This window comes from Sciurus carolinensis, chromosome X (assembly GCF_902686445.1).
Source record: "Sciurus carolinensis chromosome X, mSciCar1.2, whole genome shotgun sequence".
Taxonomy (NCBI): domain Eukaryota; kingdom Metazoa; phylum Chordata; class Mammalia; order Rodentia; family Sciuridae; genus Sciurus; species Sciurus carolinensis.
Window position 1 is genome coordinate 11,140,937 of NC_062232.1, and position 26,111 is coordinate 11,167,047.

The 26,111-nt window shown below is 38.1% G+C and overlaps 1 protein-coding gene and 1 non-coding gene across 6 annotated transcripts; one reads left to right on the plus strand and one right to left on the minus strand.

Moving 5' to 3' along the window:
* Positions 1-1,113: 1,113 nt before the first annotated feature.
* On the minus strand, positions 1,114-17,147 carry Piga (phosphatidylinositol glycan anchor biosynthesis class A). 5 transcript variants are annotated; one of them, XM_047536061.1, is made up of 7 exons: positions 17,071-17,098; positions 15,935-16,010; positions 12,851-13,617; positions 8,333-8,465; positions 7,364-7,496; positions 7,002-7,208; positions 1,114-3,440 (listed from the first exon to the last, which is right to left on the minus strand). In XM_047536061.1, the coding sequence occupies exons 3-7, from the start codon at positions 13,566-13,568 to the stop codon at positions 3,174-3,176; spliced, it is 1,458 nt and encodes a 485-aa protein (XP_047392017.1). In that variant the 5' UTR covers positions 13,569-13,617; positions 15,935-16,010; positions 17,071-17,098; the 3' UTR covers positions 1,114-3,173. The 5 variants fall into 5 exon arrangements, with proteins under 5 accessions (XP_047392017.1, XP_047392021.1, XP_047392019.1 ...); XM_047536065.1 differs by having other exon boundaries at positions 13,550-13,617; positions 17,071-17,090; XM_047536063.1 differs by lacking the exon at positions 17,071-17,098 and adding an exon at positions 16,872-17,043.
* A 7,445-nt stretch (positions 17,148-24,592) lies between these two features.
* Positions 24,593-24,695, plus strand: LOC124972801 (U6 spliceosomal RNA). The gene has a single exon (XR_007106575.1). It is a non-coding gene; the product is annotated as a U6 spliceosomal RNA (small nuclear RNA).
* Positions 24,696-26,111: the final 1,416 nt, after the last annotated feature.

A 26,111-nucleotide genomic window follows, 5' to 3' on the forward strand; every position in this document is an offset into this window, starting at 1 on the left:
TTTAATTTTCACTCAAACCATGGCAGTCCTGTTTTTCACATACAAAAAAATGTTGGTTCACATAGATGGCTATACTATTTCTGAAAGACTGTCTTTACTACATTTGAGCAATATGTTTGGCACAGAAATGAAAGGTTAATGCTATTTAATAGTTAATTCACAGTATCTTTTACAGATCAAACAGTCTACCGAGTTTCTCAGCCTCAGCACTACTGATGTTTTGGGCCAGACACTTCTGTTGTTGGGGATGTCCAAAGCACTGTAGAATGCTTAGCAGCACCTGATCCCTATTCACTTGTTGCCAATGTCACACCCCATTCAGGTACAAGCACAAATGTTTTGACTTTGCCAGACATCCCCTTGGAACAAAATAATCCCCCACCTCTCTGTTAGGACCTACTGAGCCTAAGCCTAACATAAATGATGAAGGATAAAATAAACTCAACTCCCCAAAGTACTACAGAATACAAATCAAATTTTATACAGAACTGTAATTAATTTTCATAATTTCATATAGAAAATCCAATCAATCATACAGTTTAACATCCAGACATATCCTTTTAGGCATACAAGGATAGATAAAAAGTTCTTTAAAAACACTTCACAAAAGTTAACACGGACCTATTATATGTGACATTGCCAAAAATAAGTTCTGGTGTAAGATAAATCAGAACACACAAATGTAAGTGACTGCTTTACAATGTTTCTAACAAAAGGGGTGGGAAAGCTGCGTTTTTAAAAAACAAAGTTCAAATCCAAATTTCTCTTACAATACCTGGCAAGATATAAAGTATAATTATGTAGTTCACACAAACGATAGTGTATAGATGTATTCATTTATCTTATGTGATAACTCTAGAGTAGTGAAAAACAAGGACTTATTTGGGTCACGAAACAATGGTGCATTGGAACTTGCTATTCCATGAGCAAGAAAGAATATTTCTAGAAATAAAGGATGACAGAGAATGATTCATCTTCTGACGGACATTTCCTGTTTTACTAACAAACCAAGCAACATACTTACACCAAAAAAGGGGAGGGTGGGGCGGGAGGACACTCCCTGCTCCACTAGTAACTAATATTTGGTCCATAAAACAAGACGAACTCAGAAAATTGTCAAAATGTCATTCTCAACTTTATTTTTGGGCATATAGCATGTTTTAACAAACCAGCTTTACATGTGCAACCATCTGTAATATCAAAAGAAATACGATATATTTATTAAGTTCACTTTTAAATAAATGTTAAGTAGCAGGGTAGAACAATGTGTTTCCACATACTGACCAGTGCAACACTGACAGTTACAACTAAAGTATATTTTCAGGAAGTCTGAAAATTAAGATTTATGTAAGACAAATAAATTTACTTGCATTTGTTTGAAAAAAGGAAAATAATTCTCACTTGTAAATTACACATTTTACATGCAAAAACAATTTTAAATGCAATTTTCACTTTAAATAAATAACAACTGAAGAATTCAATGACAATTTTGAAAAAAATTAAGCAGCAAAAGGAAAAAATAATAGTGTACCTTTTAAAATTGCTAAGTAGAATAAATAAAACCAAATGTTAACCATTTCTCACTTTACCATGAATATTGGCACTGTTTATTTCATATTTATGTCAGTTTCAATGCATAAAAATCCTAGTAGGACTGAATGATTTGGATCAGCCCATTATTCTCCAACAAAAGAATCCCTAACTTCTAGATTTTAAAAATTGCACTCTTGTATTTGTGTTTTAGTACAAACAAAACACAAATATATTTCTTTTAGATCAGTGGCAACCAGGTAATAGGCATATTAAGATACTTTTAAAAAGTAAGAAGTTTTGTGAATGTTGTCATTTTAAAAATCCTGTACAGAATCACAATACTGACAGAATCTATCTAGTGCACCCACAAGTGCCTCATTGTTTTGATTTCACAGTCCTTTTCGCACAAAAGCTTATTCTAAAGAGTTCAAAGAATTAATAATACACACCATGTGGGTAATTTGGGGTTAAAAAACCCATGGCTCTGGGCAACAACAATTAAAGTTAACAACATCCACTCACAAAGAGACTGTGTCCTAAGATTCAGACTTGGTTTGTTATAAATAAAAGATTCTTAACTAAAGCCTTTCTGCACACTGACAATACTTATCAGACATCAGCTAGGCCACAGTGAAGGAAATGACTTATATCAAAAGGACAGGGTAGCAGCTGGTTTTGAGATGGCATACCTCGTACATTCTGCTCAGAAAACACAAAGGCCATTACAGAAGACAAAATTATGCACTGAAAATGTGGAGGGCTTCTCTGCACTATCATCAACAGTGATATCGGTCCCTAGAATTTAAAAATCAAAAGCTTCTTCATAAACACAACTGAAGATGAAGGTTCTACTGAGGCGAATTCATATAATCGGATCAAAGAAGTACTTGCAGTATGCCAGTGACCTTTTCCTGGCATTAACTAACATGAGTAGTCCTGGCATGTTAGACATTTTACCAATTCATGTCAACTATGACTATAACAAAAGAAGCCATCTGAATGGTCAGCAAAGAGCAAAAGCAACCAGGGTCCTTAATGGCAGGAAGGATCTAGTTCAACATTTTACACATAAGCAGGTACTCAAAACATGCTGGTAACTGACAGATCATCTTACTTAAGAAACCTGCTGATTAAATGTAATGCTAACTGAGTGGACCCAATAAATGTTTTAAGAGCATGACTTAAATGTCTAATAAATGTATAAGAACGTGACTTAACGTAGTTCATGAAATTGTTGTACTTCCCTAAAGAAAACTTGTAAACATCTGGTGAGTGTCTAATTAATGGTTTAACGTTAAAAACTGGCCAAAAAATGCCCAGAAACGTTTGGCCCTTCAGCACCCAAAGCTCTCAAAATATAATGTTAAAACATCTCTGCTAGAAGGATTTCAGTAATCTGAAAAATGTCATACCTGAGTGGCTTAAACGTTCTCTTCTACATTTTAAGGAAGTGCAAGGAGTTTCTACACTCAGGAATTGCATAAGTGTTTATCTTTCCTCAAAAGAAAACATCGAATGATATAGAGGTAGCATAACTTGCTAAAATTAAAAATCAAAAACGAACAAAGCAAGGTTATTTTCAATCATCTTAACAGAATTATTACAAATGTTTTAAAATTTCACAACCCGGGTTTCCCATTCTATCTGGTTTTAGACACCTCATCCTTCTCAACGTTTTCTGTACTGTGAGAATTTTGAGGAGTCCAGGCACCCCTTGGCCCAGTGGCATCTATTGCAACATCAATGCTAGAATCTGGAGTCATCCATCTGAGAAAAATGAGGAAGAGATAGTTGAATACAGCTAATAAAGCAAAAATGTAGCCTGTCACTGGGCCACAGTGAGAGATGAGCCTGTCCAGTCGCTTGTCCATCGGCAGCATGGCTTCCCCCGCCACCCGCTCGTACACCTGGAGGAGAGAAGACTGAGAATGAGTTTGTGGACCCATCACAGGACAACTCGCACTGACCAGGAATGTTTCAGAGACACACAGAAGTTGCTCATGTTTATTACTGTTGTTCTTACTATAACAGGTCCTTAATGAACTTATTGGCATTTGATTCAGCTCTCATGGGGTACTTATTCTGAGGAAAAGACTGGGCTAGATATGTGTGATACAAAGAATAAACTACATTTAATTTCTCGGAGCCCCTACAAGATCACCATCAACTTCAGCTGAGTACTAGAACGCCAAAGGCCTGTAAAGTATGCACGGTTTTTATGGGTCACCACTGCAGAGGATATTTAATTCCAAACTGACTTCAGCAGTGCTCAAGCAAGATTGGCCTTTTCAATGCCTTGACTGGGCAGAGAAAGCTCTCACTGGCATCTGGCAGACATCAGGTACAATCAGTGCCACAATATAGTGGGCTTCTGGGGACACACAGGCTCTTCTTTCAGCTGCCACAAGGCCATCCATGCTACACAGAAACATTTCCTAGACTGCAAGTAAAAGAGGGAAAAATAGGGGGTAAATTTTAGTAGGTAGTATAGTTCAAACTTTAGCAAACTAAGTTTGCTGCTGAGAATTGGTAAGTAGGTGGCTTGCTTTTTAAAATGCTGAGCACGTTTTTGCTCTAAACTAGCAAACAACAAAGATCTTTAAACATACTTGTTTAGAACACATCAAATGTGCCAGCATTACCATTTTTAATTGCACTGAAGCATTACTTGTGCTCAGTTTCACAGACCTGTAAGCTGTCTTCTTTTGAATTCAAGAAAGTTACAACATGCAGTACAAGTTCTAGAGGTCAGTGGCCTTTAAAAGTACAGGACACTTTCATCTAGTTCTATCTTGAGGACATTTTAAATACAAATGTTTTAATCAGGATGATGCCAAGAAGTATGCGGAGGCTGAACTCCAATTAAATTTTGTGATCAACTTTTTGAACAACACAGTTAAAAGGAATTGAAAACAATCAAAATGTTGCCGGGCACAGTGGCTCATACCTGTAATCCCAGCAGCTCGGGAGGCTGAGGCAGGAGGATCACAAGTTCAAAGCCAGTCTCAGCAACTCAGTGAGGCCCTAAGCAACTTAGTGAGACCCTGTCTCAAAATTTAAAAAAATAAAAAGGGCTGGGGATATGGTTCAGTGGTAAAGCATCCCTGGGTTCAATCTCAAAATAAAAGAATCAAAATGCCTAGAATTAAAAGACCAACTACAAATTGACCTGTTTGTCCAGGTTTTTTTCATGTTAGTTAATTTATTATCTTGAGTGATAAAATAATAATTGACAACTATGAAGAGAATGTGACAATCTGTTATAGATGAGGATTTACTTTTTTCTAAATGTATACCATAAACTACCAGAGTATAAAATAAATATACAGATACTTTATTATTAAACATAACTAAGGGGCTGGGGTTGTGGCTCACTGGTAGAGCACTTGCTTAGCATGTGTGAGGCACTGAGTTTGATTCTCAGCACCACATATATAAATAAGTAAATAAAATAAAGGTCCATCAACTAATAAACATATATTTTAAAAAAGATTTTAAAAAATAACTAAAAGCAAATATGTGGTTATAAAAAAAATCCTAACTAGCTCCTTTAATATACGCTGACAAACTGACACCATAGTTCTTTCTCCTGAATTTCTTTACCAATAATAGCTCAGACTTCTGAGGTTTATATGATGTCAATCAAGAAGGTCAAGTCACACAACTAACAGAGTTCTCAATCGGGGTGAATAAAAGGGTGGTATCACAGAAAAAAAAAACATGTCTAGCCAAATATCCCTGCCAACCATATACAAAATTCCATCTCTGCTCCCCAGGGTCACATTAGAATTTAGCAAGTGGTTGGGGACATAAGGGGACAGCGAGATAGGAATATACAGAGTTTGAAGAAACTACCCAGGTGACTCTGACATGCACTGTCACAGGTAATCAGTGCTAGATTCCAACTTTCAAAGGAAAAGGTAGCTATTTCACATGGGTAGAGATACTGCAAGATTTCTAGGTCAAAGTGCCTAACAGACACTTCAGTCAAAAACATTTATTTGAAAAAATGCTTACATTTCAACTGAAAATTTTTTTTGTATGTGACCATTTTTAGATATAAAGAGGTTTTTGAACTTATTTTCAAATATGGGCTCATCTTATATACTGAATCTTATCATTTAAACCAAGTAAAAAAGTCTTACAGTAAAGAACAATATATTCTCTTCTCAGCTACACCTTGCTACTATACTACTTCAGGCTAAAAACTGTCTATTCCACTGCATACCCTGAAAGTATAAAGCACTACTTACACTACAACCTTCTCCATAGTCTACCTGGCTGTCTTTCTGGTCCAGAATTTCCATATACTAAGAAAATGAGTTGTTTCCATTCTGCTTGCTACATGGTGATAAGAAGCATGAGGAAAAAGTAGTCAGGAGAAGGACCTAAAGGACAAAACTTATAGAATAAATGAAGTCTCTAGACCAAAATCAGGAAGCATTTCTCACAAGCACACTCTCCTATGGAAGGGTGTCAATCTATTTCCTACACCCATCCTTTTGGAAATTCCCTATGGCTATCTTTTATTTGTGATCATTTTTTCAACTTTTTATGTATATTCTGAATTCTAACTTATGTTCTCAATCAGCTCAAAGATGCAAAAATCATTTTCCTGCCGAAAATCACAGTAGTTAGCAAAAGGACCACGAAAGGTTTAGGAAGTAGCCTAAATCAAATATTAACAAGCTATGGACTGGGGTTGTGGCTCAGTGGTAGAGCGCTTGCCTAGCACATGTAAGGCATTGGGTTTGATCCTCAATACCATACACAAAATTAATTAATTAATTAATTAAAGGTATTGTGTCCATCTACAACTAAAAAATATTTTTAAAAATTTTTAACAACTTATAAAGTTGCTCTAATTGCAAAAACCATGCATTTGCTAACAGATCTATATACTTTCAAATTGTAAGTAGCCTTAAGAAAATGTCTGAGTATTTTTTTGGGGGGGTAGGGTACCAGGGATTGAATCAGGGGCACTAAACCACTGAGCCACATCCTCAGCCCTATTTTGTATTTTATTTAGAGACAAGGTATCAATGAGTTGCTTAGCACCTCACTTTTGCTGAGGCTGGCTTTGAACTCGCGATCCTCCTGCCTCGGCCTCCCGCACCACTGGGATCATAGTCATGCACCACCACACTAGGCCTGGTGAGTAAATTTTAATACTAGTTTTGCTTCTAATTGCTATGACTTCTACAAAAGTTTGTAACTTTCTTATGCCCAATTTAATGAGTAAGCTAGACTATAGAACTGCTATTTTCAGAAGTCAAGTGCAACGATTTGACTAAAACTTAGCCCAGTATGTGTATCAAAAGTAATGCATAGTTCCTTTCTTTTCATATGGAAGAGAATTCATAAACTTAACCAACAATATCAATGGCAAACTTGTATGTAAGAGAAAGCAAATATGTGTGTGAAACATCAAGAGTTCAGGCAAAATCTTTTCTCAGCATGTGACATACTTTTTCAGTTCTTTCTGCAACATTCCTCCAAGTGTAGAAAGTCTTTACTATGTTATGGATATTTTCTGGAGCCAGCAATGCCCCCGACTTCTGTTGTAAAATAGCTTTTTCCAACCCTTCACACAAAGATTTTACTGAAGGCTCACACAAAATAATAAGATTTTCTGGAAGCACCTCGGGAATTCCACCAACCCTGGTACTTACAACCTTGAAAAGAAAAAAGGAATTACATGATCCACTATAGTTAGACTTCAGGAAAATCAACAAAATCAAGTTAAAAAATTATTACAGCATGTGTCTCAGTGTTTTTTCAAAATACAAACACAGAAACCCCAACAACATAAGCCCTGAAAGTTTTTTACCTGTAAACCACAACTTGCTGCTTCCACAATCGCCATGCAGAATGCTTCAGTAAGAGACGTATTAAGAAAAATATGTCCTTGAACTAAGACATTTCTAACATCCTTGTGTTCTAAAGCTCCCAAAAGACGCACCCTGATTGTTTAAATGAGAGGGGAAGAAAGAAGGGAGTGAAAAATCATGCCACAAAAGAAAGTTAATTTCTAAGCTAAGTCAGCTATTTATATTACACTTAGATTCTTTTACTATAATATCTACCACCTCTAAGAATTAGTATCACCAAACAATGACCTAAAAGTCTTAGAAAGCTCTTGAGTTATAATTCATATAACTAACATACATCTAATTTTTGTTACATATACCAAATTTCATCTTCTCCAAAACTAATTTGCATTTAATGAAAATATTAATACACTTCAGTGATTGAATATTAAAGTCTCATTTCTAACAGGAAAATGGCCCTTTTAAAATTGATGTTTCATACATACACATTTTGTGTGTTATCTAAGATAGCGAAGAAAAGACCTGTCTCAACCTAGATGTGCAGAGCAATTTATGTGATTTGGGTCATGATATTCTTATCCACTGCTGGGGTTTGAACCCAGGGCCTTCTGCATGCTAGGCAAGCACTCTACCAGCTGAGCTACATCCCCAGCCAGGGCCATGCTATTTAAATCACAACACAGTATGGTTCAGAAATCTACAAATGTTTTCAAAGTGGTTATTTTTTTGTGTGCCTTCCACAGTGCCTCCAAAACTGTCCCTCAAAGTCACATAATATTGAACTAAGGGGAAAAAATAAAACTGTGAATTCTCATTTTATATAAATTCTTTAAAAAACAGGCTTTGAACTACATTTTTATATCAATTATATGCAGGAGAAGCAGCACACCTAAAACAGGCATGTAGTCAAAACCAAACATGGATAGCTGATATTTTCTCACCCACGACACTATGGAAGCCATCAATACCTGTCATGTAGCTGGTATCTTTCTCGTACTTCTTCCAAAATGATTCTCTTTGGTCCCTCTCCTCCAATTATGAAATTTAAATCTGGATATTTCTGACAGAGTTCAGGTATTATACCACTAAGCAAATCGGTTCCTGGAAATATAAAATAAAGATAAATGTTAGAGATATTAATATTTAAACTTTAAAAATCATCAGAACTACTGAGAATCCACTCACTTTGAAAAGCATTAACTGTGCCCTCTTCTAAGTTGAGAAGCCAACTCTCTTGAGAGTGGACTGCTTCATAAATTCCCAGGAGTCCCCAAGAGTAGAAATTCTTGAAGATAAAGACCTTGACATCCACTGTTACCTTCCACACACCCAAAACATAGACAATTAATCCTGTTTAAATATACTATTCTTTAAGTTATTTACTTGTCCACATAAACTTCTAAAAAGCAGTATTTAAGGTGGTTAAGGTTTGAGTTAGCTTTCTCCAGAGCAGAATGACTGACAGGAGATCTAGGTCTTGTGTCTGCTTTACTTTTTTGTTTTTAAACCAGCAAGCCCTTTGATCATGGCAGTCTATTAATTGCAGGGAACTATGTACCTAAAGACCAAGGTCTCTTTCAGCTATAAAATTCTATCAATCTATAATTCCACTTCCTGCCACAGGAAAGGACATAGCAACAAAGTGTACTGCTACCTCCACTTTGCTCAAAATGCAGTTTGTACAAAGGATTTTGCAATGAACACTACATTGTTAGCAGAATTTAAAATAGTCCACCCAAACCAGCGAGAGCCCACTTTCCCAGAATGGGAGTAAATGAGGATAGTAGGACCTCAACTGTTAGATCTTTATCGTCCACAGAACAAAAGAATGCATCTTGATTCCTCTTTTTTAAAAAATGATTTTCTGATAATCTGTAACTACAACCTCATGTGATATAAAGCAAGAGAGTAAATCATGTCCTACAGTCTGAAAAAGTGAGTGGCTGTCCAAAGCCACCGCAATGTTGTTACTATTTGGTTATTTACACCCAAGAATTGAATTTCTTATGTTCACCTTCCCCAAATAGGCAGATCAATTATAAACAGATGGTGGGAGAAAATGACATATATAAGGTCATTTTCATTAAGTAATGCAAAGTAGGACTCATTAAATAAACACTGCTGGTATTTTCAAAATATGATGGCGTGCATCAAAAATAAATTCCTATGCAGTTTTTCTGAATTAATAAAGGCTCCCATTAAAATCTTAGCTGTCTTTGTTTCAAGTCCATTATCAAATTCATCAACTAGATTTCCACATAAACCAAAAGGTGGCTAAATAACCTTTAGCCTTCTATAATTCCTTCATTTTCTTTCTTTCCTCTCTTTCCTTCTTCCCCTCCCTTCAAATACAATGCTGAGTTCACTCTTCAAAAAATAGAGCAATAATCCTAACTGCTGATAATTTTAACATTTACTGGATGCTTGCTATATCAGGCAATGTACTTTAAATGCATTGTCATTTAATCCTGACAATCACTTTACAAGAAGTGAGGATGGTTAATACTATCAGTGTTCTATAACAGTACTGTCAGAATGGAGGGTTTATTTCCTCACTACAAAAAAATCATTCTGGTGGCCCTAAGAAGAGTCTAACACAGAGGAACATACAAAGAGACTTTCAATTGCCATACTCAAAACAGATAAGGAAAAAACTGTTTTAAAAGCTCAGTCTAACCATATGTTAAAGAATTTTCTGATCTATCCTAAGATAATAGTGGCCAGGCTGGGAGCAAGGGCACAAGAGGTCTTAACTCAATAAGAGCTGGACTCACATTTATGTCTGTTACTTACTGTGTAACCTGGGTGAGCTACTTACCCTCTCTGAGACTCAGTTTCTTTGTCTGTTACATGCAGATAACATCTACCCTACAGTTGTTGGGAGGGTCAAGTGAGGTACTGTACCATGCACAGGCTTTATGAACTGCAGAATACAAATGTTAAGTTGTCATTACCACTATAAGAAGAAGTGGGGCGTGCCTGCACACACACACAGAGCACGGGGAAACCCTGCCGGAGAGCAAAATGGAGCTCAGAAGCCAGCCAGGGAACCTGGGCAAGGAGGATATGGACTTAGCCTCTCTTACTTAATCCCCTCCAATATGCTTTTGATAGCTGGTACAACAGACATCTCCTGAAGAAATTAATTTGTTAATAAGGAATGGACCATTAATATAACTACTCACTTTCGGACTACAAATGTGGCTATTCCTTCTCAGAAATGCCACTTTTTGCAGGGTGCCTGGCATATGGAGAGAGTTCAATAAATATTTGTTGAGTATTAAACTGAGAACAGGAGAAGCCATACCTTCACTCTGATGGTGGTTAGCTTAGCTGGTCAAAACATCACAATAGTGAAGTAAAGGTAACGAGTTTAACCTTTGGATGAGTAGTTAATTTTGCCAACCCTTAATCCCATATGCCTCACGCTCAGCTACCTCACAAAGGTATACTATTTGATTAGGCACATTTTCTAAGCTGAAGTACACATATCACCAATATGCCAAGAGGGATTCAGAATAAAATCCCAGTCCATTCATAACTTCTTTGTTACTTTTAATTTTTCCGGTGCTGGGGATTGAACCCAGGGCCTTGCACATGCTAGGCAAGTGCTCTAGCACTGAGCTACACCCCCAATCCCATTCCTATCTTCTCAGTTAAAGAAGACAGAAGCGTATTGCTGCCTTTGCCCCAAAAATGTGGTCTAGTTGAAGTTTTTCTTTACCAATCTCCCTTAAGTGGACTTAAGCTTCCCCTTCCAAAAGTAAAATATACCAGCCAAGGACAAAATCTAGGTTTTAGGTCACTTCCTAATACCCTGGTACACCACTATGTTTCATGGTTACTTGAAACCTGCTGCATTTGTTCACAAACCTGTGTGATGCCAGCTGTACTTGTCACTGGTCATTTAATTATCAAATAAACTGACAACATAAGTTTCTACGAAAACTAAGCTGAATGGTTTGAAAAATTCAATAAAGGAAAGTCACAGGAATACGTTCTTGTCAGATGAGGAGTGACCTAAACCATTGTGTAAAATTGAAAGCAAATTTAAAAAGTCCAGAGAACATTGATTCATACCCCTTTAGGTTTTCACCCCACTTAAGAGAAACCCAAAGTGGCAATGGTAGACTGTGCTTTGTGAAGGTGACTACACTGCAAGATGAAGCCACTGAAATCAGTGAACCAGTACTTGAAGCCAGCAGCTCTACATCAAACTACTCGCTATTCAGTGTGGTTAATATTTTGAGTTAAGATCAAATATTTCAAGAGGGCAAATGTTATTTTTAAATGAGCTCCAATTTAAGTGATTATTTAATTATTGGACAGGTTTTTAAATAGCATCCAGAACCTCTCTGTGGGTGGGTTTTTTGTTTGTTTTTGGCACCAGAGATTGAACCCAGGGGCACTTAGCCACTGAGCAACTTCCGCAGCCCTATTTTTTTGAGACAGAGCCTCACTAAGTTACTAGGGGCCTCACTAAGTTACTGAGGCTGGCTTGGAACTTGCGATCCTCCTGCCTCAGCCTCCAAAGTCGCTGGGATTATAGGTGTGCACCACCACACCTGGATCTATAATGTTTTTAATAACCAGACTATTTCAAATTCTGGTAAACAAGCTTCCACAAATGCTGTGGTGGTGTCCATGAGTGCTGTAGAGGTACTAAAAAATCCTCCTTGATAATACTGGACATTTAATAAGTCCAACCTGGGCTAAGGACTTTATAAGAACCATCACTGAACTTTCACAAAGTTCCCACTGTGGCTTAAATTAAACAAATGAAAAAAACCGAAAGATAGAGATGTTAAATAACTTGCCTCTGATCATACAATAGGGTAGAGCCAGGCTCTGACCCTGGGCCATTGAATCCTCTCCTCTTTATCACTTACCTGCCAACGTCATCAATGTCTCATTTATGATTAAGTCAAACAAGCAAGCTATAAAACAGCTGTGTGCAAAACAGGCCCACTGATTTTGAGCATATGAACACAGGCATAAGAGACAGTTAATTATAAATCAAAATAACCATTAGGGTCATCTCTGAATGACACAGGTACCCCTGATTTTAGTTTTTATCTTTGTGCTTTTCTTAGCCTTTAAAACATCTGCAATGAAGATATTACTTTTATAATAAAAAATAAATGGCCATGTGGTGAAGTGTATTCTTTACTTCTTACCACATGTGCAGGGCCGTTTTAATTTTGTAAAAGATCTTAGTGATGACACAGCTCTGATTATTGTTTTTATCTTTCATCAACCATTAACACATTGAAGGCTGGGGACAGCATTCATCACCATTCTAAAAATTTCTCTCCCTGGATGGTTAAACCAATGTCAGAGTTTTCTTTACTCTGGTTAATGCAGAAGTAATTATAAAACCATTAAACAAAATGAAAACCCAAACAATTATCTCATATATACAAGTATTCAACAGCTTTCTACAAGGAAAAACGACTGCAATGCAAATATAGCTATCATTTCATTACCTTTTCTGTAAACAAGTCTGCTGACAACAACAACAGTTATTACACTATCATGCCTCCTAAATGGGTCTGGAGTGAAGTCAGTAGGATCTACAGCATTAGGAATGACGGACACTATTTCAGGATTCAGTGCTGCTCTTAGTACAGTATTTTCCTTACTAGTATAAGAGACACAAATGATGTGGTTTGTGTCACAAAGAGATACAGTTAGAAGCTTGTTTGTAAGCACCGAGCTGACATCAGCAAATCCAAAAAGGGAATGGTCCGTGAAGACTGTCTGGAGCCCCATTGTCTTGGCGTGGAAGAGAGCATCATGGGCCATGGCAGAAAAAGAACTATGGGAATGGATTATGGTGACTCTCTCCCGAACAAATATGTACCTGAGCAATGGCAGACTGTGAAAGAGGGTCGTGGCTGTAGATTGGTTGTACATGACTTTCAGAGGCAAGTAATAGACTTTGAGGCCATTAGTGAGGTAACGGATGCCTTTTCGATTTCCGTAAGCATGGGTGACAATTATGACCTTGTGCCCTCTTTCAATCAGGCACTGAGAGAGCTGGTAAATGTGGCTCTCCACGCCTCCCATGTTTGGGTAGAAAAAGTCAGACACCATGCATATATTATGGGCACAGGTGCTACAGGTGGAAGGACTTCCAGGGCTAACCGGGGAGAGTACAGCTGAGGAAGGCTGGCCGTGCCCACCTCCTCCTCTACAGGTCATGCTGGGATGATTTAGGCATCAGTTCTTAGAGAACCCAGTTATGTGCCACCTGAAAAAGAGTAAAACAGAATCTCAGCTCAGAGACACAACACATTCCCTATTCCAAATCCTGTTAGAAAGTAGCTTTAATGTAAATTTTTTAGCTTTTCCTCTAGACATAAAAACAAAGCATATAATGAATTTACTCACTTGACAACTTTTACTTGCTTAACATTTACTCTGTGACATACAACAAAACTAGATTCCGCAATGTCTTTATTTTGCTACAATGTCTTCATTTTGCTCTAAAAGTCATTGCTACTCACTCAGTTCACAATACCCAAGCTATGGAACCAACCTAGGTACCTTACAAACAATGAATGGATAAAGAAAATGTGATATATATACACAATGAAATATTACTCAGCCTTAAGGAAGAATGAGATTATGGCATTTGCCAGTAAATGGATGGAGCTGTAGAATATTATGCTAAGCGAAAAAAGTCAATCCCAAAGAGCCAAAAGCCAAATGTTCTCTCTGATATGTGGACACTAACACACAAAAAGGGAGAATAGGGAGGGGAAGATTAGAAGTTTATTGGATTAAAGGGAAACGAAGGGAAGGGAAGGAATGGGAATAGGAAAGACAGTAGAATGAATCAGACATAACTTTCCTATCCTTATATATGAATACACAACCAGTATAACTCTACATCACATACAACCACAAGAATGGGATCCTCCATGTATGTCAAAATGCACTCTACTACATGTATTTCTAAAAAGAAGAATAAAATAATTTTTAAAGTCATTGCTACTCATAATTCTAAATGAGTTTGTTATAACATAGTACATAATGGTTTGCAACACTAGCAAACTAGTTCTCTTTGATAATTACATATACACACATTGCATACACACGTATATATACATATGCATATTTTTCCTATTATCACTTCACCAGCTTCTATTTATTTTTTAAATGTTTTAGATTTGTTCTAGTTATATATGACAGTAGAATGCTTTTATGCATTTTGATAAATCATACATAAATGGAGTAATTTCTCATTTTTCTGGTTGTACATGTTGTAGGATCATACTGGTCACGCAGTCATCTATCTTATGTCACAAAGCTTCTATTTATTAAATGGCCACTATACAAAAGGAATTGTGTGTAAGAGTTTTCTGCATCTTATTTGTAGCTTCACCAAAAACCTATAAGGTATCAACTCTATTTTATAAACAGAAAGTCTAAAGTTTAACAAAGAGTAAGGAATGTGTCCAAGATCACTCAGTTCCTTAGAGGTAGAATAATGTGCTTCATTGGTGATCCTGCCTATCCCACATATTTGGATCAGGTTTAACTCACAGGACACAGGAAAAGTGATGTGCAAATTTTTGGCCTCGGCCCGAAAAAAGTTCTGTGGCTTCCACTTATGTATTCTTGGTTACCCTAAACTACCACGTAAGAAGTCTGGCTACTGTGCTACAGAGATATGGGGAAATAATATGAAGTGGGACAAACTCTCAGACTGCATGAGGGAGCCAGAGGCCCAGCCATGCTCATGTTATCTGAACCCAGTCTCTAACCAAACTGCTAGCTAAATGCAGCTTCCCTGGTAACCACTGGCCAGACCAGAAGTACCACTAGCCAATCCTAGTAGACTGCACTAGCATGAAAAATTGCAAAATGGTTGCTGTTTTACACCACTAAATTTCAGGGAGAAAGGATGATTAAAACAGGCCAGGATTCAAATCTAATTATGCTGGTCTACTGCCTGTTTTTGTAAGTAAAATGTTTTAGGGGAACACAGGCTCGTCCATTCATTTATGTAATGGCTACTTTTGTGCTACAACAGCAGAGTATCTGCCACAGAGACCATATGACCCACACAGCCTAAAATATTTACCACCTGGCTCTTTACAGAAAGTTTGCCGATCCCTGCTCTAGAACTTAGCCACTGATTCAATTCATCTCATAAGTTTCTGCTAGTATTGGCTTTGTGTTTTACATTAAAATATATCTGGAGCTAGACAGCACCTTTTCAAGTATCACCTAAAGTTCAAGCTGTGGAAAATCCGTATTTTCTCCTTCCTTATTCAAGGATGGTGATAAACTGCTCTCTTCACTTTTTCCTTAAACTTTCTTTCAGTTATGTAGGCCCTTCCTCCCTGAGTGCCCCTCCTTTCAATGTGGAATCTGAGAAAATAAAGGCCAAACTAGAGACAGGTTCCATCTCCAGCCATTTCCTACACCTAAAGAGGGAAATGTATACCACAGGGGTCCCCTAAAGCCATATGAATGTGAAATGCTCGTTCAATATTACTACAGATTCTTAGACTTTTAAAGTGTCTTGGAGATCTAGTTTAAAATCTTCCTTAGCTTACAAATGAAGATGTCCAGGGCTCCAGAAACAACTATACGATGGGAAGCCATCCTTAATCTCTGAGTTTCAGATTTCACCTGCAAACTCAGAAAATACAAATTAACTGTGTGTGCAAAGTCTTAACATCAACTCTCTCCAATAAACTCATCTACATTTTAAATATGCTCTCAGAAATACTCCAGAAGTGTCTGCTGAACTGAATTCACTAATTAAGATTCAATATTATCAAATATTAAGAATCCTCAAGTTCGCGCTTTGAAGTGGTTTAACTAATATTGTCTTACTGTGATTTGTCACTTAAACCTGAACTTCCAGTTCTATTCAGCTTTAAAAGATGAATGATAACGAAAACAGTGCATAATGAACCAAATGAAATTATTTTAGATTTTGTCATTGACGTGCAACATTCTGAGGGTTCTGCCCACCATCAGATTATCACTTCTAACATCTTTATGAGGTAATCGCTCAATATACGTCATAATCTGAGAATCTACGACTTTAAAGCTGAAAAAAGGCTTAAGAGATACGATGGATTTCTTTCTCAATTTACAAATGAGAAGTGACACAAGTTGAGCAATTTCTCCAAGGTCTCCACCCAGTCACTTAAACTGGAAAACTCAAGAAGACCTTATTCTCGACATGGACAACGAGCCCCAAGCAGTCATTAGTAGTAGAGGCTCCTGGGGAGCCTTGGGGAGACCTGGCAGACGTTGGGGATCAAGGGGACGGTACTTCACAGACAGCCTGGGCATAGCCCAGGCTCCACTCTGAGAGGTAGCTAGGGAGCGCTAGGGCCAAGGAGGGAGTGCCCCCGCTCAGTCCGCGACTCCGCGGGGTCACGCACGGTCTGTCTAGGCCCAGAGGGAGGAGGAAAATGGCCAGAGGGTGTGCAGGGGTCCAAGGCCCGGAGTCCCAGAGTCCCCAGTCCCTCGCCCCACCTGCCTTAGCCAACGAACCGGCTCCAGCCTCAAAGCTTCCTCAACCCACTCGACTCCGGAGACCCTCTGACCCGACTTCCGGGCCTGAAGCCCGATCAGCTTCATCCGCTCCACAGCCGGCCACACTCCCGCAGGAACAGCACAGCCCTACCTAAAGTGGCCGATAGTGCGGGAGGGGAGAGGGCAGATGCGCACTTACCGGCAAGTCCCATGGCCGCCTGTGTCCGGACCTCCCGCGGCTGTAGCCGGGGTTCCGCCCCACAGCTCCGAAACTCCAATCCGGGGCGTCCGCGCCCGAGCGCCGCGCCCCCCAGGCGTCCAATCACAAGGAGGCACTGAGGTCACATGCAAGAGAGACGTTCAGTTGTCCCCACCCTTCAGCGCGAGAGGTCGCGTCAGCGAGCGCGTGCGCATGTCTTCTGGATGCGGCAGAGGTTGGGTGCGTTTGCGTCCAGGTTGCCTAGTTACGGCGTCTCTTCAGGAAACCTGTTTTCTCCTTTCTTGCTTCGGATTGGAGAGACTTGGGTGGGAAGGCTACAGAAAGCCAGGGTCGTGGTGGCGTTTTGTTTGTAATCATTGGCGCCACAGGAGAACCGTGATGGATCTTAGCATCCTGGCAAGGTTGCCAGATGAAACAAATTAAAATATACAGAAAGAACAGATCAAAACAAATAAAAACGTCAACTCTGAATTTGAGATAACAATTTTTATACAAGTTTGTCCCAAATACAGGAGACTTCACTAAAAAATTCACAATGTTTAAAGTTCTAAATCAACTGCGCAACTTAAATCTTGTCGGACAACCCTGCACAGTAGAGGGGGCGGCATCTGAGCACTCCTATTCAAACAGGTTCAACTGGCTATATTTGGTGCTTGGCCAGAGGACTAATAGAATCAGTAGGAGTAATCTATGGTTATCCACCCTTCACAGTTGTTACTTGGAGTTCACCAGCCCTGCCATGCCGTACTTTAAAAGAACAAATTCCTTTTTGAGCACCATCACTACCACCATTGTGGCATCTCTTTTAAACCTGGAGTAAACCTAATCATCCCTGAACATTTCACCAACCCCAGCCCCACTTTTGTATTTTGGTAGTACTTTGGCATTGAAAATGGACATGCTCCAGCCTGTCCTAGGCTCTGGGCATTAAAAGGTAAATAAAAACCAGGTCTTGTGGCACACGCCTATAATCCCAGCAGATCGGAAGGCCAAGGCAGGAGGATGGCAACTTCAAAGACAGCCTCAGCATTTAGCAAGGCTCTAAGCAACTTACCAAGATCCTGTCTCAAAATTTAGAAGGAAAAGGAGGCTGGGGATGTGGTTCAGTGGTTAAGTGCCCCTGGGTTCAATCCCTGCTTAAAAAAAAATAGGTAAATAAATCGTGATTCCACCTCTCAAGAATTCACAATCTCATATAGACACATGACACCACTTATAATCTGTTAAATATTAAGCAACAGTATCTATTTAAGGCCATTTTCTAAAAGTCAAAAGAAAGTTGCAGTAGGAGGATTAAAATATAAATCTAGAGATAATTCTAACTATAGTGTTCAGCCTAAATGTATGACCTCAAAGTATGCCTTTAGAGAATTTGCTTAGAAATTACCAAAATTAGACCAGATTACTTACATACACTGTATTCTGATTACACTTAATAAAATATAAGGGCAATCAGTACAGTTGTAGAATTAAATGATCTAAAATGGAAAAGACGTAAGATAAACGTGGATGTCATCTTCCCTTGAAATCCAGCTCTTTGCAAATTTGTGTGTAAATTACATCCCTTAGATAATTTTGAAATGGGAAGGCAACAAATATGTATTGAGAGCTTGCTGTATATGTGCAAACCACAATACAGAGAAAATCTGGCGTGAACATTGCCCAAAGGAATCAAGATGGAGTTAAGGTATATGCAATTATCTATGATAAAAAGATAGGAACTGATGAATGCCACAAGAGAAATACAAGAAAAAATACAGGGATTTCATGGGGAAGAGTATTTCTGGCTGTGAACATTTAGCCAGAAGAGTAAGTAAAGGGTGTCTGTGCAACTCTTGAGAGCAAGACCATTTCAAGAACAAAATGAACAAGGAACAAAGACAAGTACTGACTGCTCATTGTACACTGGTACATGATTACACAAAGAAAGAGATGGGGAAAGGGTGTGAATAGGAAAAGAGTAACATTTTTAGTGAAGGTTAGAGCAAACTTATAGAGGATCTTACTAAGGAAAATGGACTTGGTATTAAGCCAGACTTCCAGACAATATGACATTTTCAATGAATATTCCAAGACTCATCATTCATTCTACCTCAAACAGAAAAATGAGAAGAAATACAAAATAAATGAGGAAAGCACATGTTTCAGCTGTGATTTTTTAAAAAGGGGATATACTTTTCCTTGTATCAGAAACAGAATAAAATGCAAAATGACGATCAGGGCCAAAGTCAGATAGGTCCCATACTCTGTATATATGGCAACAGGAAGACATAAACCAGGGTTTATCTCCTGTAGAATAATAGAAACTAAGAGGATTCCACATGTGGCTAGAGACAGGAACCAACCTTATGAGAGACTATTGTATTAGTGGCATTCAATAAACCATTTGCCAATATGGGCACCCTTGTCTAATCCCCTCCCACATTGATTCTGAGGTTTGGTCATATGATTTGCTTGGCAACGGGACATCAGTAAGTGAGATTACCACAGAGACTTAATAGGTGTTCATGGACTGGTTTATGTCCTATTGGAAACTTTTCTCTTGAAAGCCAATGGCCATGTTGTGAAAAAGCTCAGATAAGATGTTAAATGTTGGAAAGAAACATGGAAAGAGCCACCTCGAAAAATGAGAGGTCATGGGATGGGGTTGTGACTCAGTGATAGAGCACTTGTCTAGCATGTGTGAGGCACTGGGTTCCATTCTCAGCACCACATATAACTAAATAAATAAAATAAAGGTCCTTCAAGAACTACAAAAATTTTAAAAATAAAAAAGAATGAGAGTCATCTTGAGCATTCTAGCAGTAGGTGAGTTTCCATTTTAATGTAACCAATGGAGTGACTTCAGCCTATACTATATGCAACAAAAGAACCACCTAGCTGATCCTGATCAAGTCACAGAATAATGTGAGATAATAAGTCATTGTTGTCTAAAGACATTCAGTTTTATGGAAGTTGTTACAGCAATAGATAACCAGTCTTCCTTACTTAACCATCTCCCCCACTTGACAATCAAGATTGAAATAATTTTTGGCAATAGTTTCTGCCTTTCTGGGGATATTACCTTGCCTAGAGAACTAAACTAAGCAATGTGATCTGCAATATGCTACTATCACTGCTAGTCTGAGAGATGATAAGCAAACACACACACACACACACACAGCTCAAAATTAGTTTGTAAACCAAAATTCCAAAACATTGGAAAAGATAAATTAAGGAAAACAATACATAAGATGTAATGATAGAAGTTGGACTCCTTCCAGATACAATTAAAATAATAGGAAATAATAGAAATATATGGAAAAAATTGAGAATTTGGAAGCCAAAGCATGCAGAAATGAAACAAATGTCAATGGATGTTAATCAATTATCAATACTGAACATAAAGAAGTAGGAATATTTTGAAAACTCATTATAATGATAAAGTTTAGGTTAAACAGTTGAAATAAAAATTAGTATGGTGGAAACAGTACTAAGGAAGTCACTTCTCTTTAGTGCATAACATAGAGATGAAATGTACCAAACCACAATCAAAGCCTTGTCTCTGGAAAACTATTCTAGTAGCTGTAGAAGAGATCAGGTTAGGCTATTTCATTAGTCCTGAGTGCCTTTGCAATTCAAAGTCCAGTCTGCAGATCAGCCGCTCCAGCATCTGAGAACTTAAGATGCAGATTCTCAGGCCCCATTCCAGACACACTGAATAAGAATCTACACTTTAATAAAAGATGCTGACAGGCCAGGTGCAATGGTAGCTCAGGAGGCTGAGGCAGGAGGATCCTGAGTTCGAAGCCAGCGTCAGCAGAAGTGAGGTGCTAAGCAACTTTGTGAGACCTTGTCTCTAATAAAATACAAAATAGGGCTGGGGATGTGGCTCAGTGGTCGAGTGCCCCTGAGTTCAATTGTCAGTACCAAAAAAAAAAAAAAAAAAGATACTGACAGACTAATGTTCACATCAATGCTTAAGAAACATAGTCCAGACAAGAGGCATGGAGGACATGATCGATTTTAGTGCAATGAAAAAATAGAGGCCATGAAAATCACAGGAGCCAGAGATTGGCTTGAACAATGCATTCTTCTTTGTTTTATTCCCCTATTGTGAAGACCATCCTTCCTTCAATGGCTTTCTGAGGAAGAATGATGGAAGATTGGAGGGATTTTCTAAAACCTTGAAGGTTGGAAAATACGTTTTTCATCCCTTCAATTTTATTCGTTGTCTGCGTGCCAAGTACTAGTACTGATATTATTTTCCTTCAGAATTTTAACAGTATTGCTCTGGTTTTTTATCTTTCAGTGTTGCTGTTGAGACATATAAGGTCATCATGATTTCTGTTTTTATGAAATTATCGTAATTTTTACCGTAGAAGCTTATACAGTTATCTCTTAGTCTCCTGTGGCCTGGAATTTCAGTTTTATGCTTTGGTATAGGTGTATTTTCATTATTAGTCTAAGCACTCTGAGAGCCTTCTTATTTGCCAAACCATGTGCTTCAGCTCAGAAATTTCCTTGAATGTTTAAATTATTGATTACATATTCTTCCATTGTCTCTCTGGTTTGCTGGAACATTCATTATTCAGATATTAGGCCCCTTTGTATTTCACTTTTAGTTCCTATTTATTTTCCTTTTATTCTACTTCCTGAGAAATGTCAACTCTATCTCCCCCACCCCACCCCCACACTGGATTCTTAATTTCTCTTATAATTGTTTTAGTGTCCTAGAGCTCTATTCTGTTTTCTCCAGCATTGTCACGTTGTGTGTGTGTGTGTGTGTGTGTGTGTGTGTAAGAGAGAGAAAGAGAGAGAGAGACTGGGGATTGAACCCAGGGCCTCACGCATACTATGCGAGAGCTCTACCACTGAGCCACACGCCCAGCCCCTGGCACTGTGTTTTCTAAGAGCCCCTTCCCTTTTGCTTATTGGTTGCACTGTCTTCCCTTCTTGCCCCACCTCCTGGATATCAATGATTTGACATTTTCTTCTCTCTCCTTAATCTGTTCCTTCCCAAATTGCCTTTTTCTGTTTGTTTTATTCTCTTTCATATTAGAGGTTTCACCAGATGTCTGGAAATTCATGGTTACCCACTCATATTTAAAAGTAAGGGACAAAAGAGCTGATCAGAATTCTGAGCCCTGGGGTGGGGCCTATTGACTCAGTTGGACAGTTTCACTGAGAATTCCCCCTTCAAACTGATTTCAGTCACTTTGGAGTCTCTTCTCTTGGGCTGGTCATATTCCCCTCACAGAAACACTTTTCGAGTAAAGAACTGACTGCCAGCATTGTGATTGCACATAGAGGGCTAAGGACTGAGGTTCTTAGCATTTAGTATGCACATGTTTACTTAATGAACCTGTTCTCAGTTCAGTACCATGTTCTCATAGATGCCAGGTATCCCCTAGTCCAGGTGCATTCCATTTTACCCTAGCCAGAGAATTAATAACCTCTCATTTCCCTGGGCTCAGGAGGAGCATTCACCACACCACGGGTTATGTGTGGTGGGGGGCAGAGATCTGAGATCAAACTGTTTCTTATTCAGATTTTATTTTTCCCCGCCTGAGGGTCCTTGTGCATGCTAGGCTCTTATTCAGATTGAACCTCATTTAAACATTCCTCCCATTTATAGAAGTACAAGGGACACCAGTTTCTGAGCTTTGGGGGAACTCGGCTTTCCCTATTATTGGCTTAGATTCCTATTTGTATTTTCAGATCTGCCCAACCATTTATAACTCATCCACGTACTTTTCAGCTTTCAGAATGTTGTTTCTGTTGACCTTACTGTTCACCCTGTCTTTGTAGGTTTATGCTCTTATAAAATCCCTTTCCTCTTGGGGGAGTGGTTTACTCAGGGCATTGGAAGACAACAAAAGTAGATGAATGTTTTTATGCAGATGATTTTTATGGACTATTCAGAGTCCATACCATTGAGATGTACCATAAACATAACTCGAATCTTTCAGTTAATGTATACATGACTTCATTTGAATTACTGAGAACTTGGCTGGGGGCATAACTCAGTGGCAGAGCATTTACCTAGTATTCATGAGGCACTGGGTTCTATCCCAGCACTGCAAGAAAAAAAAAGGAACGGTTCTGAATTGCTGAGAACTGAAATTTAAATCATGGTTACTCCTTAGTTTCACTGGGTTGCACACTTAAACAATGACAAAAAAAGGTGAAACTAGCTGATTCCAACAACCCATCAGCCAACTGACAGAGTCCTTTACTGTAAAGGCTCAAAAAACAATATTTCTTTTTCATGGTAATTGGTGACACTTGATAAAGTAAGGAATATTTTACACCAAGGGATTGGCTAGCTTTTTCTATTAAAAAAAAGTACATATTTAAGGCACTGCAGGTTATATGATCTCTGTCATAAACTATTCAACCCTGCTATTGCAGAGCAAAAGTGGCTATAGATAATGCATCAACAAATGAAAAGGACTGTGCTCCAATAATACATGATTTACACAAACAGGCAGTGGATCAAAATTGGCCAGTGGGGTTGCTTACAAATAATATCAGTGGTAAGATAACAAAAGGTAGACTTTTTATAAACTGAGATATTACAAGGGTCAAATAACAGAATATTTTTGGATAGTTGTTATTTCATAACTATTGGAAAATACATCTTTCCTTAAGTTCCTATCTAGAGTTACAACATCTGAATAATTCAGATATGCCATGTTCTAGCTGAGTTTAAACAATATGAATTGTATAAAATTACCCTTGACTTTCCTTTTAAAGAGATTTTCATTCGCTGGTCACAAAATCAATGCAATCATTTACTATTCATTAAATAATTACTTATTAGACACATACTATAAACAAAGCATTGTTCTCACACTGAAGATTAAGAGTAAGTTAGCTCTTCTTGCTCAAATGATCAAATCCATAAAGTTCACAATTTTCACTGAACTATGGCTTTCCTCAAAGGGCTTAAAGTGTATTTTTTGTGTCATCTCTTTTATTAAATGTCTGACAGTATTTTAATCATCATCCAATTCTGACTAATATGCTGCCCAATCTGCTTCCACCTCTACAGTGGAAAATACATACATAAATCTGTGATCAAAATACATACTATTTTGATCACAGATTTATGATCTGTGCTATCATATTAATATGTTCTCTGGCCTTGTGGCTTAAATAATCAGGAGCATCATGCATTACTGGCATTTACTATTTGCTTTAAGCTCTTAGGACTTCTCTCATATTTTTATTTTGCAACAAGTTGAATATTTTCAGCTCACATTCCAGGGCTACTAGTATGACAAATATTTCTGTACAATGACTAGTGGACTCTAATAAGCAATACGCCATTTATCCTACTTTCCCCACTCAGGGACCAGCCCTATCCTGATCCAGCCTCAGGGATCCAAGTGCAGATCTCCTAGTGATTTGGGGGAAGAAGAAAGGAAAGGGACTTGGCAGTGCCAAGCCAGATGGTACGTAGTTTGGCCTAGACTCGGGCTCCCTATAATATCTGCATCTAAATGGCAATTAGTGTTCATTTTGGCAGTGCATATACTAAAGTTGAAATGATACAGAGAAAATTAGCATGGCCCCTATGCAAGGATGACAGGCAAATTCATGAAGCATTCCATATTTTTTAACAAATACAAAAGGATCAGTATAATCCCTTGCATTTTATCAGATCATAATGGAGTGAATTTAAAATGCAACAAGAAAAATTACAGAAACCACATAAACACATGGAGATTGAACAATATTCTTTTTTGAATAATGACTGGATCATAGAAGAAATGCAAGGAGAAATTTTAAAATCCCTAGACCCAAATGAGAATAGTGATATAATATACAAACATGAAGGCGGTTCTAAGAACAAAGTCCAGCCGGGCGTGGTGGCACATGCCTGTAATCCCAGCAGCTCAGGAGGCTAAGATAGGAGGATCTCAAGTTCAAAGTCAGTCTCAGCAATTTAGTGAGGGCCTAAGCAATTCAGCAAGATCCTCTCTCTAAATAAAATACAAAAAAGGACTGGGATGTGGCTCAGTGGTTAAGTACCCCTGGGTTCGATCCCTGGTACAAAAAAAAAAAAAAAGAAGAAAGTTCTGCCTGCATTAAAAAACAACAGAAAAATCCCAAATAAGCAGTCTACTACTATACCTCAAGGTCCTAGAAAAGCAGGAACAAATTCCAAAACCAGTAGAAGACAGGCAATAATTAACATCAGAGCTGAAATTAATGGAATTGAGAATAAAAAATATAAGATCAATGCAACAAAGAGTTGGTTCTTTGAAAAGATAAACAAAATTAATAAATCCTTAGCCAAACTAAGAAAGAGAAAGAAGAAAGAAAACCTAAATCAACAAAATTAAAGATGGGGGCTGGGGAGATCGCTCAGTCGGTAGAGTGCTTGCCTTGTAAGCACAAGGCCCTGGGTTCGATCCCCAGCACCAAAAAAAAAAAAAAATTAAAGATGAAAAAGGAGATATCCTTACAGGCATTTCTGAAATTCACAGGTTTATTAGGGACTATTTTGAAAATTTATATTCCAATAATTTGGAAATTCTAGAAGATAATGGCAAATTTCTAGATATGTATGACCTACCCAAAATGAACCAAGAAGACATAGAAAACCTAAACAGACCAATATCAAGCAATAAGATTGAAACAATAATAAAAAGCCTTCCAACAAAGAAAAGCCAAAGACCAGATGGATTCTCAGTTGAGTTCTATCAAACTGTTAAAGAAGAGCTAATGCCAAACCTCCTCAAATTATTCCATGAAATAGAAAAGGAGGGAATACTCCCAAATTCGTTCTATGAAGCCAGTATCAACCTGAGATGGCTGTGTTATGGCTTGGATATGAGGTGTCCCCCAAAAGCTCATGTGTGAGACAATGCAAGAAAGTTTAGAGGAGAAATGATTGGGTTATAAGAATTTTAACCTAATCAGTGCACTAATCCCCTCATAGGGATTAACTGGGTGGTAACTGTAGGCAGGTAGAGTATGGCTATAGTAGGTGGGTCATTGGGGGCGTGCCTTTGGGGTATATATTTTGT